This window comes from Zingiber officinale, chromosome 5A (genome assembly GCF_018446385.1).
Source record: "Zingiber officinale cultivar Zhangliang chromosome 5A, Zo_v1.1, whole genome shotgun sequence".
Lineage (NCBI taxonomy): Eukaryota > Viridiplantae > Streptophyta > Magnoliopsida > Zingiberales > Zingiberaceae > Zingiber > Zingiber officinale.
Window position 1 is genome coordinate 147932291 of NC_055994.1, and position 14841 is coordinate 147947131.

The 14841-nt window shown below is 38.0% G+C and overlaps 2 protein-coding genes across 3 annotated transcripts; both read right to left on the reverse strand.

The window, feature by feature from the left end:
* Positions 1-4249: 4249 nt before the first annotated feature.
* Positions 4250-10109, reverse strand: LOC121982362. Of its 2 annotated transcripts, XM_042535381.1 has the most exons (7): positions 9419-10109; positions 9283-9329; positions 9055-9199; positions 8241-8932; positions 8064-8153; positions 4637-5362; positions 4250-4539 (listed from the first exon to the last, which is right to left on the reverse strand). In XM_042535381.1, exons 3-7 carry the CDS (start codon positions 9152-9154, stop codon positions 4480-4482), a joined length of 1668 nt encoding a protein of 555 aa, XP_042391315.1. In that variant the 5' UTR covers positions 9155-9199; positions 9283-9329; positions 9419-10109; the 3' UTR covers positions 4250-4479. The 2 variants fall into 2 exon arrangements, with proteins under 2 accessions (XP_042391315.1, XP_042391316.1); XM_042535382.1 differs by having other exon boundaries at positions 9283-10109.
* A 1157-nt stretch (positions 10110-11266) lies between these two features.
* Positions 11267-14416, reverse strand: LOC121982364 (protein CPR-5-like). Its single transcript, XM_042535383.1, has 5 exons — positions 13954-14416; positions 13072-13128; positions 12957-12992; positions 12078-12848; positions 11267-11992 (listed from the first exon to the last, which is right to left on the reverse strand). Exons 1-5 carry the CDS (start codon positions 14320-14322, stop codon positions 11444-11446), a joined length of 1782 nt encoding a protein of 593 aa, XP_042391317.1. The 5' UTR covers positions 14323-14416; the 3' UTR covers positions 11267-11443.
* Between the last annotated feature and the right edge of the window lie 425 nt (positions 14417-14841).

A 14841-nucleotide genomic window follows, 5' to 3' on the forward strand; every position in this document is an offset into this window, starting at 1 on the left:
CACTTGAGATATGGGCATCTCAACATCAAAGGCATGCAACTTTTAAATCAGAAAAATATGGTTTTTAGATTACCTCAAATTAGCTCTCTTGGTTTATGTGAAGGATATATTTATGGAAAACAAACAAGGAAGTCTTTCCCAAGTGGGCAATCATGGAGAGCATCAGAATGTCTTGAGCTAATTCACGCTGATTTATGTGGTCCTATGAGAACTACATCATTTGGTAGGAGTAAATATTTTTTAATGTTTACTGATGATTTTAGCATGATGAGTTAGGTATATTTTCTAGCAGGCAAGTCAGAGATTTTTGAAAATTTCAGAAAATTCAAGGATGAGTTGGGTATATTTTCTAGCAGACAAGTCAGAGACTTTTGAAAATTTCAAAAAATTCAAGGTGCTTGTGAAAAAACAGAATGGTACTTTAATAAAGACTCTTCGTACAAATCGAGGAGGTGAGTTCTTATCTAAAGAATTTAGTAAATTTTGTGAAGAACATGGTATTCACAGGGAATTAACAACGCCTTATACACTGGAGCAAAATGGTGTTGTCGAACGGAAAAATCGAACCGTTGTAGAAATGGCTAGAAGTTTGTTGAATATCAGAGGACTTCCAATATTTTCTGGACTGAAGCAGTGGCCACATCAGTTTACTTGCTGAATATTTCTCCAACAAGAGTCGTTTTAAATCAAACATCATATGAAGCATGGCGAGGTAGAAAACCATCGGTAAATCACTTAAGAATTTTTGGTTGTATTGCATATGCCTTGATTAACTCTCAATTTCGTCATAAACTTGAGAAGAAATCTGAAAAATACATATTTGTTGGATATTGTAATCAATCAAAAGCATATCGATTGTATAATCCTCTTACTAGCAAATTAATTATATGGAGAGATGTAGATTTTGATGACAATTCAAAGTGGAATTAGAATACACAAGGAGAAGAAACTCAAATTCACATCCCAATGGAGGATAGAACTCCAACAACAGAAGGTATTGAATCATTTCCTTTGGAATCACCAGCTCCATCACCATCAAATTCAAGAAGTAGCAGTTCATCCTCCTTACAAGAATCTTCTGATGAAGCACCTCTAGCAAAGGTTAGATCTTTAAGAGAAATATATGAGTCAAATCAATTTACTCTTTTAGTTATAAATCTGAAGAGACTCAAATTCACATCCCAATGGTGGATAGAACTCCAACAACAGAAGATGTTGAATCATCTCCTTTGGAATCACCAGCTCCATCACCATCAAATTCAAGAAGTTGCAGTTCATCCTCCTTACAAGAATCTTCTGATGAAGCACCTCTAGCAAAGGTTAGATCTTTAAGAGAAATATATGAGTCAAATCAATTTGCTCTTTTGGTTACAAATCCGAAGAGACTCAAATTCACATCCCAATGAAGGATAGAACTCCAACAACAGAAGTTGTTGAATCTATCTCCTTTGGAATCACTAGCTCCATCACCATCAAATCCAAGAAGTAGCAGTTCATCCTCCTTACAAGAATCTTCTGATGAAGCACCTCTAGCAAAGGTTAGATCTTTAAGAGAAATATATGAGTCAAAATAATTTGCTCTTTTGGTTACAGATCCTATAACCTTTGAAGAAACAGTAACAAAAGAGGAATGGAGGAATGCAATAAAAGAAGAGTTAATAGCAATCCATAAAAATGAAACATGGGAGATGGTAGATCTATCCGAAGGCAAGAATGTGATTAGTTTCAAGTGGGTGTTTAAAACAAAATATCATGTTGATGGAACCATTCAAAAATACAAAGCTCAACTTGTTGCAAAAGGGTATTCGCAACAACAAGATATTGATTTCAAAGAAACCTTTTCTCCAATTGCTAGATTTGAAACTGTGAGAATTGTCCTAGCATTAGGCTGCACAAATGCATTGACATGTTTATCAATTTGATATTAAATCTGCATTTCTGAATGGAGATTTGCAAGAAAAAGTTTATGTAGATCAACCAGAAGGTTTTATAATTGAAGGCAAAGAGATGAAGATGTATAAATTGAGAATGACACTTTATGGGTTAAAACAAGCCCCACGGGCATGGTATAGCAAGATTGATGGTTATTTTCGTCAACATGGTTTCACAAGAAGTGAAAATGAAGTCACTCTCTATGTGAAAAAATAAGGTAGAGATGATTATATTATTGTGTGTCTTTATGTCGATGATACAATTTATATGAGTTCTTCTGATTCTCTATTGGCTGATTTTAAATCTAATATGATGGAGAGGTTTGAGATGTCAGATATGAGAATATTACATTATTTTCTTAGTCTTGAAGTAAAGCAAGGAGTTGATGGGATCTTTATCTCACAAAGAAAATATGCGACAGATCTTCTGAAAAGGTTCACTTATTCAATTGTAATCCAGCTACTACACCTATGAATATAAATGAGAAATTACAGCTAGAAGATGGTTCAGAAAAAACTAATGCAAGAAATTTCATAAGTTTGGTTGGAGGTTTAATTTATCTAACTCATACTAGACCAGATATTGCTTTATCTGTTAGTGTAATCTCCAGGTTTATGCAAAATCGTACGAAGCATCATCTTGGAGTAGCTAAAAGGATTTTATACTATGTTGCTGGAACCATGGATTATGAAATTTATTATAGTAAAGTTTCAAAATTTGATCTTTACGGATTCATTGATAGTGATTGGGCAAATTCAGTGGATGATCGAAGGAGCACTCAGCTAGTGTTTTTAATATTGGATCAGGAGCAATTTCATGGAGTTCAAAGAAACAAGCTACTACAGCCTTATCATTTTCAGAAGCAGAATATGTAGCAGCAACTTTAGCAGCATGTCAAGCAATTTGGGTTAGAAGATTACTTGCAGATCTTCGCCAACAACAAAATGATGCAACTACTATTTTTTGTGATAATAAGGCGACAATTGCAATGACAAAAAATCCAGCTTTCCATGGGAGGACTAAACATATTTATATTCGTCTACATTTCATTCAAGACTTAGTTGTAAACAAAGAAATTATATTGGAGTAATGCAGCACACATGAGCAAGTGGCGGATATCTTGACGAAGTCACTTCCAAGAGAGAAGTTTATTTATTCAGATCGTGTCTTGGTATTTGTAATTTTGAATCAAGGGGGAGTGTTGATAAATGACTCAAAATTAACAATTGAGTTAGTGGTGACATTGAGTGGTAGTAGTGGTAGTAGTGGGGTAGAGTAATTGGGTTAGTGGGTGAATTGTGGAGCTAGTGGATTATGTAGGTAGCTTATAAATAGGCTACATGTTTTATAATTTAATGAAAAAGCGTGAGAAATTATTGTATTTCACTTGTTCATCTTTATCCCCTTATCCTCCTAATTTTCTCTATCAAGAGGACAACATTCTTACTGGCGAAACCTTCTCCGCTTTGCTCCGCGCTTGTCCCCACCTCACCGATCTGTCCCTGCTCAGGTGCTTCAGCGACAGTGCCATCTCCATCGAATCAGAGTCGCTGGAGAAATGCAGCTTGCACGTCCACGGATTCAACCGGATCACAGTTGCCCATGATCATCGGAACAAGAGGCTCTTCATCTCAAACTACCCGGGTGACGTCGAAACACCTTAATTTAAACACAACTTAGTAGACATCAAAATCTTTATCCATGTTTAAGTTGTGTGACCGTCCCCTCGGGACGGTGCGATGGTTAAGACATGGGGTGTTGCCACATGAGGTCTTGGGGTCGAAACTCGACGTGACCGAGCATAACCTCCCCCATATCTTGACCATTTGCACTAATGGCTAGTAGCTACCCGTGATTTACCTCCTCCGTGTTGACCTAAGGACGGGTTGGCGGGGGCGTTGGGGGCAAGCGAATTGCTTTTTGCCACATGTTTAAGTTGTGTGACCATGCTTGATGGCCATGAGAGGGCAAGAGTGTAGGTGGAATGTGATAAACTATGTTCTACAACTTGCAGTTGCGGTGAAGCACTTGGCGATGAACATCGAATCCTGCAGCGATATCCATGAACCCGAAGTTGCTCTTCAGTCGATTCAAGTAGAATAGTTCTTCGTCAACCATTTGAAGCTGCACCAAGTTGGAGATTCCTGGAGCAATCTTCGTGGCATTGTGCTACGATGCACGGGTGAAGGAATTGAAACAAAACAATGTTTAGACTAACTGGCACTGGGAACATAAAAAAAAAATAAAAAACAACAACAAATACTTCTTCTTGATTCCGGTTGGAGCTTTATCCCTTGACAAAACACGATTGAACATCTTATAAGGGAAGAAATTTGATCTTATTCATCATTTCAAATTCATTTTGGAAGCTAAAGGACCAAAAAAAGAACTCATTGATTTCTTTTCTCCAACCTATATTTTCACAGCTCGTATCTCTAGTTCCCATAAATATCAATGAGAAAACACTTCAAGAAAAAAAAAAAAAAAAAAAAAACTAGCTCACTGAGGGCATTTGATATTGAATGGAAATATGCTCAGTTTCAGACTTCAAGCATCGGCACCAGACGAATACTCGGGCACAATCTTCAGTGGTCTCTGCTTCTCGTACTGGGAAAACATTGAAGCAAAGCAGCATAAGGAATACAAAATAAAAAGGGACTAATGCTCAAGGTAGATTGGTTTACAAAAAAGAAGAGAACTTTACCTTCTTATGAAAGTCGTCAATCTCCTCAGCAGTAAGGGCTTCCTCCCATCCATTTTTGTCCCATCCAAGAGATCGTAAGAAGGCTTCCTCTTCAGGATCGACAACAATGTCCGAGTCAGGATTAGTTTCTCCATTGTCCGAGTAAGATCTCTCTGACAGATTCGAAGTGCAAAAATCTTCACTCATGCTTCCGACCTCTGTTGATCCATTAAGATCAGATTCTGATGGAAAGCTATTATTCAACTTATTATTAACAGGGGAGGTGCAGTGCTGGTGCTCTGCATTTGACTTCTCAGTGATCAGTGCTGGTTCAACTGAGCTTGGCTTTGAAACACTAGTTGAACCACTTGAAGATTTCTTCCTTAGTAAATTGAAGAATGCATTCCTATTTTGAGCTTGAGAAAGGATTTTTCTATCCCCTGCATTTTTGTCTATGTTAAGATTTTGGTCAGTTGGGATCTTCGATGGAAGAACTGCAGAAGGAAAAGGGGCAACAACGTTCACAGACTTGCTGACACCTTGGCCATCTTTAGCAACAGAGATGATGTCATTCTTCTCTCGGTTAAGAACCTGAAAAGTCCCCACTGACGATATCTTTGCAGCATCAGAATTAGTTGATGACCGGATAGTTTGGTTCACATGTGACTGTTGGGCAACCTTGCTAAGAGAATTAAAATCCCCAGCTCTTGCAACTTTGGATTTTGTCTTATCCGATAGACTGCCATTCTGAGAGCAACAGACAATAACGAACAAATTAAAACATAAAAAATGGAGCAGTAAAAAAAAAATAATTTTATCAAATTGAGATCTCGGTTTGAGCTCAAAAAGCAGTTTAACACACGAACTTGGGCAATTTTTTTAGCTCTGCTTATTTACAGAAATAGCATCCTAGTATCAAAATGATTATCAGAAATTTGTAATAGTTATTGAAATCTGAACTTCCATTAAACTGCTAGATATAAACAAATAAGAATGATGCTGAGCAGTTTAGAGCATGTTAATTAGCCAGATTGTTGCCTACTTTCCTTGATCATCGTTTTTTCATTTCTGTTACCAATATTCAAGAGTAAGTTGATTGAGGAACCACAACTGGTTTGCAGTATGTGATCTCATATGTGAATAACAATTCAAGAGATAAAATTAGTTTTGTCAAAAATAGCAGAGAAACAAGAAGATAAGTGTGGGTGTATGTCCCCACCTAATGGGATAAGGCTTGGGTGTTATTATTGTACTCATTGCATATCTTTCCCCAGATGTCATTGTGGCAATTTTGGAAAATACTTACTGTTTGTAGTCTCTAACCTCAAGGTGCAATTTATGCTGAAGATTAAAAGCACACGAACTAATCATACACCCGTAAGCTATTGTGTTGTCCACCTCAGCTTGAAAGTTCAAACTGCCCAACCATATTACAAAAATTAGATACTCCACTTCATTATTAGTCATCATAAACTAGAACTAGAAGGCCTTTTCATTGAATGCCCCTCTAGGCATCTTGTCCACTTTTTTTAATGGTCAAATCATCAACAAACAACACTCAGCTATGTTTTGCTCAAAAACGTTCACAACCATATCATCTCTTCTATAAAGTTACTAATAGCTATACCATTATTGCAGACCTTTAGAAAATTAAAGCAAACTCACTCAATACTTTGGCCCAATATGCTATCGTCCCAGGAAGCCTTAGCGCAACGATAAAAATTATTGTCGTGTGACCTAGAGATCATAAGTTCGAGTTGCGGAAACAGACTCTTGCAATATAGGATAAGGGTTGCATAGGAATTAAAATACTGTGCCAAACCAGTCGAAACATCTCGTTTCGTCCATTGATTGGCACCGGCATGACCTCGATACTAGGCCCCGTAGCGGCAGAGAGGTGTCGCCCCGTGTTCGCGACGGAGGGGTTGTGCGCCCAACCGCACAAGAGTCGCACGAACCGCCGCATTGTCATGCAACTTTCTCACGCAGCAAGTCTGGTGGGTGGATAGTTTTTTTTTTAATTAAAACTTAGGTAAATTATTTTAATCAACTCCTAACTATGATAGGGATAATATAAAGAGTCTTTATTAAACTCTAATAAAATTATCTAATTAATTTATTTTAATTATAAAAAATATAATAAAATTTTTATTTATTTATTTATCTATTTTCATATTTATTTCCATATTTCTTTTATATTTTAAATATTTATGTTAAATATTTTATTTTTAATTAATATATTATATATTTAAAAAATACCAAAACTATATCAGCACGGCACGATACGATACCGAAATCATATCATTCTAGTCCATATGACCGAAACCTTGGCACGAGTTGAGATTTTAAACCATGGGTGTATCTTTAGCACTAATATGTCACCAAACAGATTTCTTTTTCCAATATAAATAAGGTTCCATCAAATTTCAAGTCTCTGTTAAAGAGATCCATATTTAGCTCCCATAAGAACCTTAACATCTTAATTGTAACATCATTACATCAAACCATGTTTGTCCCTAACTATTTGGGGTCAGCTACATCTACATGAATCGCCTTCCTACATTGAGCTCCATACGACTAAGAATATTTAAATTAATATATTAGTTTTTATTATAACCACTAATGTCTCCTTTGTCCTCCCTCTACTCCATACCACCCTCTCTAATAGATTCAACTCCTTTAACATCTCCTTCAATGTGTCATCAATATCTTAATCTGATCATTTTACATGAAAAAAAAAGCATAATAAATTTATTTAACTCAGTTAATTTCTTTTATTCTCTGTACATGTATAGCAACCAAGCAGCCACCTTCACGTTTACTAAGAAACATATCATAGTAAAAGATTCAAACAACAGTACATTACTGATGCTGCTAATGTGCACCCTAAATCACACAGAACTGACGTTTTAAAAGTTAAGCATCATATTTATTCAGCCTTTAAGTTTGAAGAACATAAACTATGCAAACTAAGCATATTAGAATAACCCACCAAAATTCATATATTCACGAATGTCTTAATTTTCTGAATATTTATATGGAAAGTTGTTTCACATTTTAGTTTATCATAGACAGATGACAATTAAATATTTTTGCTTTCACAAATCACCAAGAGTTCCCACTACAACCTATTTATCATTGTCTAATGTGAAACATGAATTCTCTTAAGAAATGTATATATGACTGGTTGAGGCTTTTGTGCTGAAATTGACTTTGGGTTAAGGTTTCAAGGTCCTGTTTATGTAGCAATAAGAAAAAGGCGCTAAACTGCTTTTCATAGTCCCCATTGATTTGGTTAATTATTGGTGGTCTCTCCTTCGCTAGTACTACTATTCTAGGTTTTAAGAAGAGTTGAACAATTGAAAACTGAGGAAAGGGAGCAATATTTATTCAACCGGAATAAAATTGGAAAAAAACAAATCACCAAGACTCAAGGAGATTATCATACCAAGGATTTAGGCAATGAAGGTGTCATGGGTATTAGTTGCTTGCATTTTCGAAGATTAAGTTCCTCAATCCTTTGAGTGTTTATGAGCAACTGCAAAATAAATAGAAAATCAGTTTGATGGAAATGTTATCTCAGTGTTACATAAATAGGCAACAACTATCCCTTTCTATGAATTACCTGAGGAACATCACTAACTTGAGATGGAACCTGAGTCAATGCCTCTGCCATGTTTAATCCTGGCATACTGCTTCCAGGTGTAGATGCTTGATTGACGGTACTAGTTGGTAAAACAGGAGAATGTATACTTCCATCAGTCTCAACTTTGGCTGGTACTTCTGCCAGGGCTGAAGTCCCAATTATGACAGGAGTAATAGCAGGAAGACTCTGAACAGCAGTTCTAAGACCAAGAGGTGATACAGTAGATGCATCGTAGAAGCTCTGCTTTGCGTCAACCCGAAGAGATGGAAACTCTTTCTCAAATGAGGTTTTACCAATATTTCCAATGATACTTCCCCTAGATGGAGAACTGTTATTTCCACTACTTCCAAGCTTTTTTGCCCGGGACTCAGCTTGCCTTTCTGCTATCAAAGATTGGGAGCGCCTTAAGGCATGCTCTTCGGACCTAACTCCTAATACTGAATCATGATAATCAAATCCATTGTCAAATGAAAGTGACTTATTTTCTCTGTCACGGGAATCAAAATCCCTATCCTGGTACCTATCACGAGACCTCCGAAAATTACTGTAAGCCTGTGATCTGCCAGAGCTCCCTTTCTCTACAGATTCATTGGAGCTCAAACTCCGTCGTATATTCCTATCATGGTTGCCTAGTAATCTATTTCTTGGGCTATGTCCCACACTATTTTCATCTAAGGAAAACAAAAGAGCATTGCATTAGCAGTGATTCTATTTATAAACATAATAACATACACAAATTGTAAAAGAGCAATACTTAGAATCATAACAAATTTAATGTGGAATAGTTGGATACCAAAACGTTTAGATGAATTGGTTCGCAGGCCATTGGTTGAAGTGTTCCCGTTTGCAATCTTGTACCACTGTGGAACCAATGCTGGTTCACCTTGCTCCATTTTCCACAAAGACCATTATCAATATGCAGTTAAGATCTTCTACCTCTGCATCCAATTTCGAACAGACTTATCCAATGAATGTTATTTCCTATACAATACACATCCATAACAGAAGCCCATACTACTACCTCGCCCAAACATGAAGCTTCCGAAATGAAGAACCAATCTTGAAGTCCTGCACCCACCACAGCCTCTAAGTTTGCATCATAAAATTATAAGAACTTTTCTGGTAGGAAACCTAAACCGTCAGGGGAGGGGGAAAACCTCTTTTTGCTCAGATGGTCAAGCTTCGCCCTTTATGTATGCGTCTCACGGTATCAGACATCTACGGGAGCGCATTCTATCCGGAACGAAACAAAGATGCCACCATAAAAACCACTCCAATTATTCCAGAGGACGACCCTAACACCCAAAGGGGCGATCAACTGACCCAATTCCTCAAACGATAAGCGTTGCTAATCCAGAGCAGCAAACCCTAAAAAGTGAGGAACGAGGGCGAGGAAACGAAAGAGGGAAAATATCTCACCCTCGCCTCAAAGCCCCTGAGGCAAACTAGTACGAGCTTCAAAGTTCAAACCCTAATTTCGTCCGATAAAAAAACACTCAAATAAGAAGAAGAAGAAGAAAGAAGGCGAAGATTGGCCGCGAATCTCCGCGCCGAAGCGGGACAGATACCGACCAACTGGAATCCGGTTTCGATCGGGCAAAGGGAGTTGCGGGAGATCCAGAAAGGGACGACTGGATGAATCGCAGGGGCCGAGAGCTCGGTATCAAGTCTGGAATCGAGGAACCGGCAGCCGCCGGGTGTCGTGCGTTATTGTCTTGTGGAGTGGCTAGATCGCTTGATGTGGTCGTTGCGGTCAAGATTGGAAAACCTACGACCGATGACGACGATGATGACGATAACGATGACGAAGGAGAGAAGAGTAAGGAAAGGAAGGATGCAAATAACTCGCCCTCCTCCTCGCTCTTCTCTTGCTTCGTTTATTAATTAAGGAGTAACACGCGAATTAAAATAATAATATTCAGTAATCAATATTTATTTATATTATTTCAAAGATTTTACAAAAGTTTATCTAATTTAAGAGATAAATTCTAGTTAACTGTTTTAATAATACTATTATTGGTAGGACACTGGGTAATCATAAAATTAAAAGAGGCCATCTATGTAATATCAAAAAAAAAAAACTGTGCTTTAGGGTTCTGCTCCAAAGAACCTTGTCAAGATGTAACGTGCCTGAGTGATTTAGAACCCGAGCCAGTCCCATTTCTTATCATCGCTCAATAGACCCACGGATTAGAGTTCTACTTCTAGTTTTTTTTTTTTTTTCGAAAACGTAAATGACTTGGTGCTCCGTAATCAACGTTCCCGAATTATCTTCCCACACACGATCGAAAATTAACGCAATGCATCGTAGCTAAGAATCGATTCATGAATATCTGATTAACTGTCGAAGTGTTTTACCGTTGCATCATAACCTGGGGCTATAGTTAGTGCTTTCCGATTTTAATCGGTATCAAGTGTTCAGCATACGTCGATTAATACTGGGAGTGATCTGTTTGACTCCAAGGAAATTTTCTACCCGAATAAATCGGAAAGTACTCACTACGGACGACTCCTCCGTCCAGTTTTGTAAAATCAACCATTTATTAAAAAAAAAATCATCCGCTACCATTAGGTGCTTAAGAAATTGAGAAGGTGTCCCCTCAGAAATTGAGAAGATGTCCCCTCGGATGGGTCTAGTGGCTAGCACATGAGGTGTTGCCACAGTGAAATATGGGGTTCGAATCTCGACAAAATCGAGGTAAATATCTCCCTTATGTACTAGTCACTATTCCAAATACTAGTAGCCGCCCATGATTTACCTCCTCTGTATTGGTCTTGAGACGGATTGACGAAGACACTGAGGGCAAGCGTATTCACCTTTTGTCACAATTAAAAAATTGAGAAGACTCTACATCATTGTATTGTTGCCCTAGGGATTAGAGTTCTACTTCTAATTATAGTAAAAAATGATTACGTTCATCCTAAACGTCTCTCACAACCCACCCCCAAATTATATGGACAGGAGCTCTTTCCAGCGAGCTATAGATATTGCCTCATCGTTGATATTTAGATTCTTGAATACCGGCATGGAGCATACATATATTATTCGAGGTTAAGCATACATACATTTGCAACCAACAAGGAGACTCGAAAGTCCTCCCTATAGATACCACAATGAGCTCAAGTAAGAGGTGAGACTCGCATGTTCTATATAAACAGCATAATTAAGGTACAACATCTTCTCATAAATAAAACATACTTAGAGTCGTCAAATTTGGACCCCAGGAAGATAATTTCTCGGCCAAATGCGCTTTCCATTCAGAGACAGAAGCAAACGGCAGTAGCCCGCTCGACAATGGGAGAATCGGCAGCAGCAGTGAGTAGAATGCATATCTTCTCATCCAGAAAGGAATGGTAGCTGATTTTGCTCCTCGCGACAGGGTTACAGGGCCGTAAAGAAGATGGTATAATGCGGACGGGAATGCATTGGCGAAGAAATGGAGCGCGCACATAACTTCCCAATCAAATAACCAGCGATATCCATTCCCGCCTAATGTGTCAATGCATAACTTTCCAGAAAACCCGCAAAGAACTCCTAGTAGCAGCACGATAAATGTCACTGGCATGGCCGCGGCGGACTTTACTGACCGTTGGAAGGCCACGTAAGCAATTGCTACAATCATTAACATCCCAAAAGACAGGCGAGATAGGACCATTAATTGGCACCTCAACATTTCCATGCCTGAACTGAAAGAATGAACTCCTTTAGGAATCCACCAGGATTTTGATTTCTGGAGAAACAAACAGAAGTTTCAGTAAGATTACGAAAACAACAGAAAGAAAAAAAAAAGTCGAGAACACCAAAATAGCTCATACCTCAGTAACAGACACGCACACAGATGTGATCTCTGAGAGGCGTTGGTACGAAAAGATGAAAACTCCGTATGTAAGGAAGATACACATGACAATCAAACCAGCAACAAGAAGGTCCATACATCGTTGCAAGAGTTGAGCGTGTCTAGTCTCTTGCATTTGATTCCTCAATTTCTCTTCTTTGAAGGAAGCCTTGGAAATACCTAATGATATCTTGATCTTCTCTAGCAAATTTGCATCCGAACTAATGACTAACTGGGATTGCTTCAGCTGCAACTTCTTCATAATTAGCTCTATCTCAACAGCCTTGAGGTCATTAGAGCGTGTCTGCTCGATTACAGATCTCTCGATTGTACTCAGAATAGACTGACTAAACCCACTCCCACGTGTGCCACTGTGAATATTTGCAAGTTGCTGATTTCTATCTCGATGGAGAATGAGTTGATTGTCTGCTGATTTAAATGGAGCATGTTCCTCTGGACCTTCAAGGGTTCTGATAAATACAGTACCAGCCAAGTCAGGTGTGATTTCATCACTCTTGTAAGAACAAGAACCGGAAGGAACAGCAGTTTCCACAGGACCTTCAGTGGTTCTGATAAGTTCAGTATTGGTCAATTCAGGTGTTATTTCGCTGTTGAAAGAACATGAACCAGTAGAAGTTGCATTTTCCTTCCTATTAACAGACATGTTATTGATCAAACCAAGGGTCTTCAATGAGCTACAGAATGACTTATCAAAATTCCTTATGAAACAATCAAATTTTTGCCCATATATCTGTCCAAAATTTTTAAAAAAAAAGACATACTTAAAAAATTATGCATTATATATCTGCAAAACAATCCAAGCTACATGAGAAATCGATTGATTTAGAGACAGACTTACATTTGTTATAGATTCTTTCACTGCTGAACTGCACATCTGCAGCCAATAGTATATCCAAATCATACGGGTGTAAAACACTAACGGCATGAAAACAAATGACAAGCAAAAGACTAACCTTGGAAAGATGATCTATTTCTATATTATCTTTTGAAATGCTCTTCCCAAACGAAACCTGGAAAATATGGTATTCCAAGCATCAAAATTTGCAACTATTAACCAGCTAAAAGTACAGTAAACCAAAATATGATGATCCTGTCACTAAGAACTTCACAAAATAGCTCTTTCTCTGCCCGTGAACATTACTGAAACTGGTAGCCGAGAATAGAAACTGAAGGAAAAACTGAAAACTTTAACAAATCAAATGCATCTTTACTCTCCTTTTCTTTACCCTTTTCATCTTGTGCAACATTCATACAATGGCTCAATGTGTTCCTTATCTATCCCCTCCCCAGCCCCCATCAACAATAATACACACAATGATTCAATGGTTTCTTATTTACCCACTCCTCCCTTCCTTATTAAATGTAATATGAACAAAAGACCTAAAACATAAAAAATAAATAAATCAAACCACAGGTTTCATGGAGACTAAGGATCTAGAAATGATAATTAACTTGCTTTTGCTAAAGGGCAGCAACACATTGATAGCTTGTAGATAACTATATGCATTTAAGTTTTAACAAAGAAAATAATCATTTAAATCTCATCTGAATTAACTATCACTTCATGTTTAGAAATATGGTCGCAAGTCTTGATTTCACTTCATTCTACAATAATATTACTCCAAACTCCAAATTCTATCTAGTTTAAGTCCCACTGCCCACTGAAATGAAAATTTTTAGTAAACGGTGCAACGAAGTATTGTAGTTTATGTCAAAGTTGCTTCTTTCGTAAAAAGGGGGAAAAGGACGATCTTGATTGAAAATAATGCAAAAGAATTAAATCATTAAATTTCATGGATAAAAGCATAAGCTTCGAGCCTCACAAACCGAAGCACCTGAGCAATAACCGCAGCGAATGACATGCCGAGAGGGAGAGCGAGATCCTGGAGACTCTCATTGCAGTGATCGGACGCGAACACCAAGAGGCTTCGACTGCTTCCGCTCCGCAAACGCACCCATCTCATCTTCCACCGCTTGGTCGTGGAACGCGAGGTCGGGGAAGAGGAGTGCGAAGACGACGAAGAAGAGGCGTCGTCCCTCTCCCCCCTACTGGCTTTCGAAGTAGCAACGCCTCTTCCCCTCCTTAGCAGCAACGACCGCCGCCTCCCAGAGGAATCGGAAGCCAAGCCTCCGCATCCATCGCTGGCGATATTTCCGCCACCGCCGTCGCGTGTAGCGCGGCCGTGAGAACGAGAGAGATTCATGCTTAGCGAAGAAGGAAAGGAAAGGAAAGGGCGAAAGGGGTTTCCTTTGGGTTTGGGAAAGGAAACAGGAAGGCGATGGATGGCACAAAGAGGGACGGTGGCACGTTGGTAATTTCAACAACAATAATATCGAACGGGCGCTCAAAAATCGGCTACTGATTATTTTTATTTTATATTTTCCCTTTTTACTTTTTCCTTTTTTTCAGTGATACAAGGAAAATATTTTCCAGTTCCTCCATTGTACGAAATTATTAATGGGCAAAAAAAATGGAAATAGCAGTTTTTTTTTATAAAAAATGCTAATAATTTTTTTACTAGAATCATCAAAATTATTTTTTTTACTTTTTTTTTGAATTATCCCTTTTGACATTACCTTAATAACTGCCAGGTTACAATATAATACTATTCATATTGATGATAAATAAATTGTTTATACTATTATAACACCATATAATTGCTACAACATAGTTTATTAGTCCCTAGGGCTTAGCTGAATTTGTCACAATATGATAGAATTTG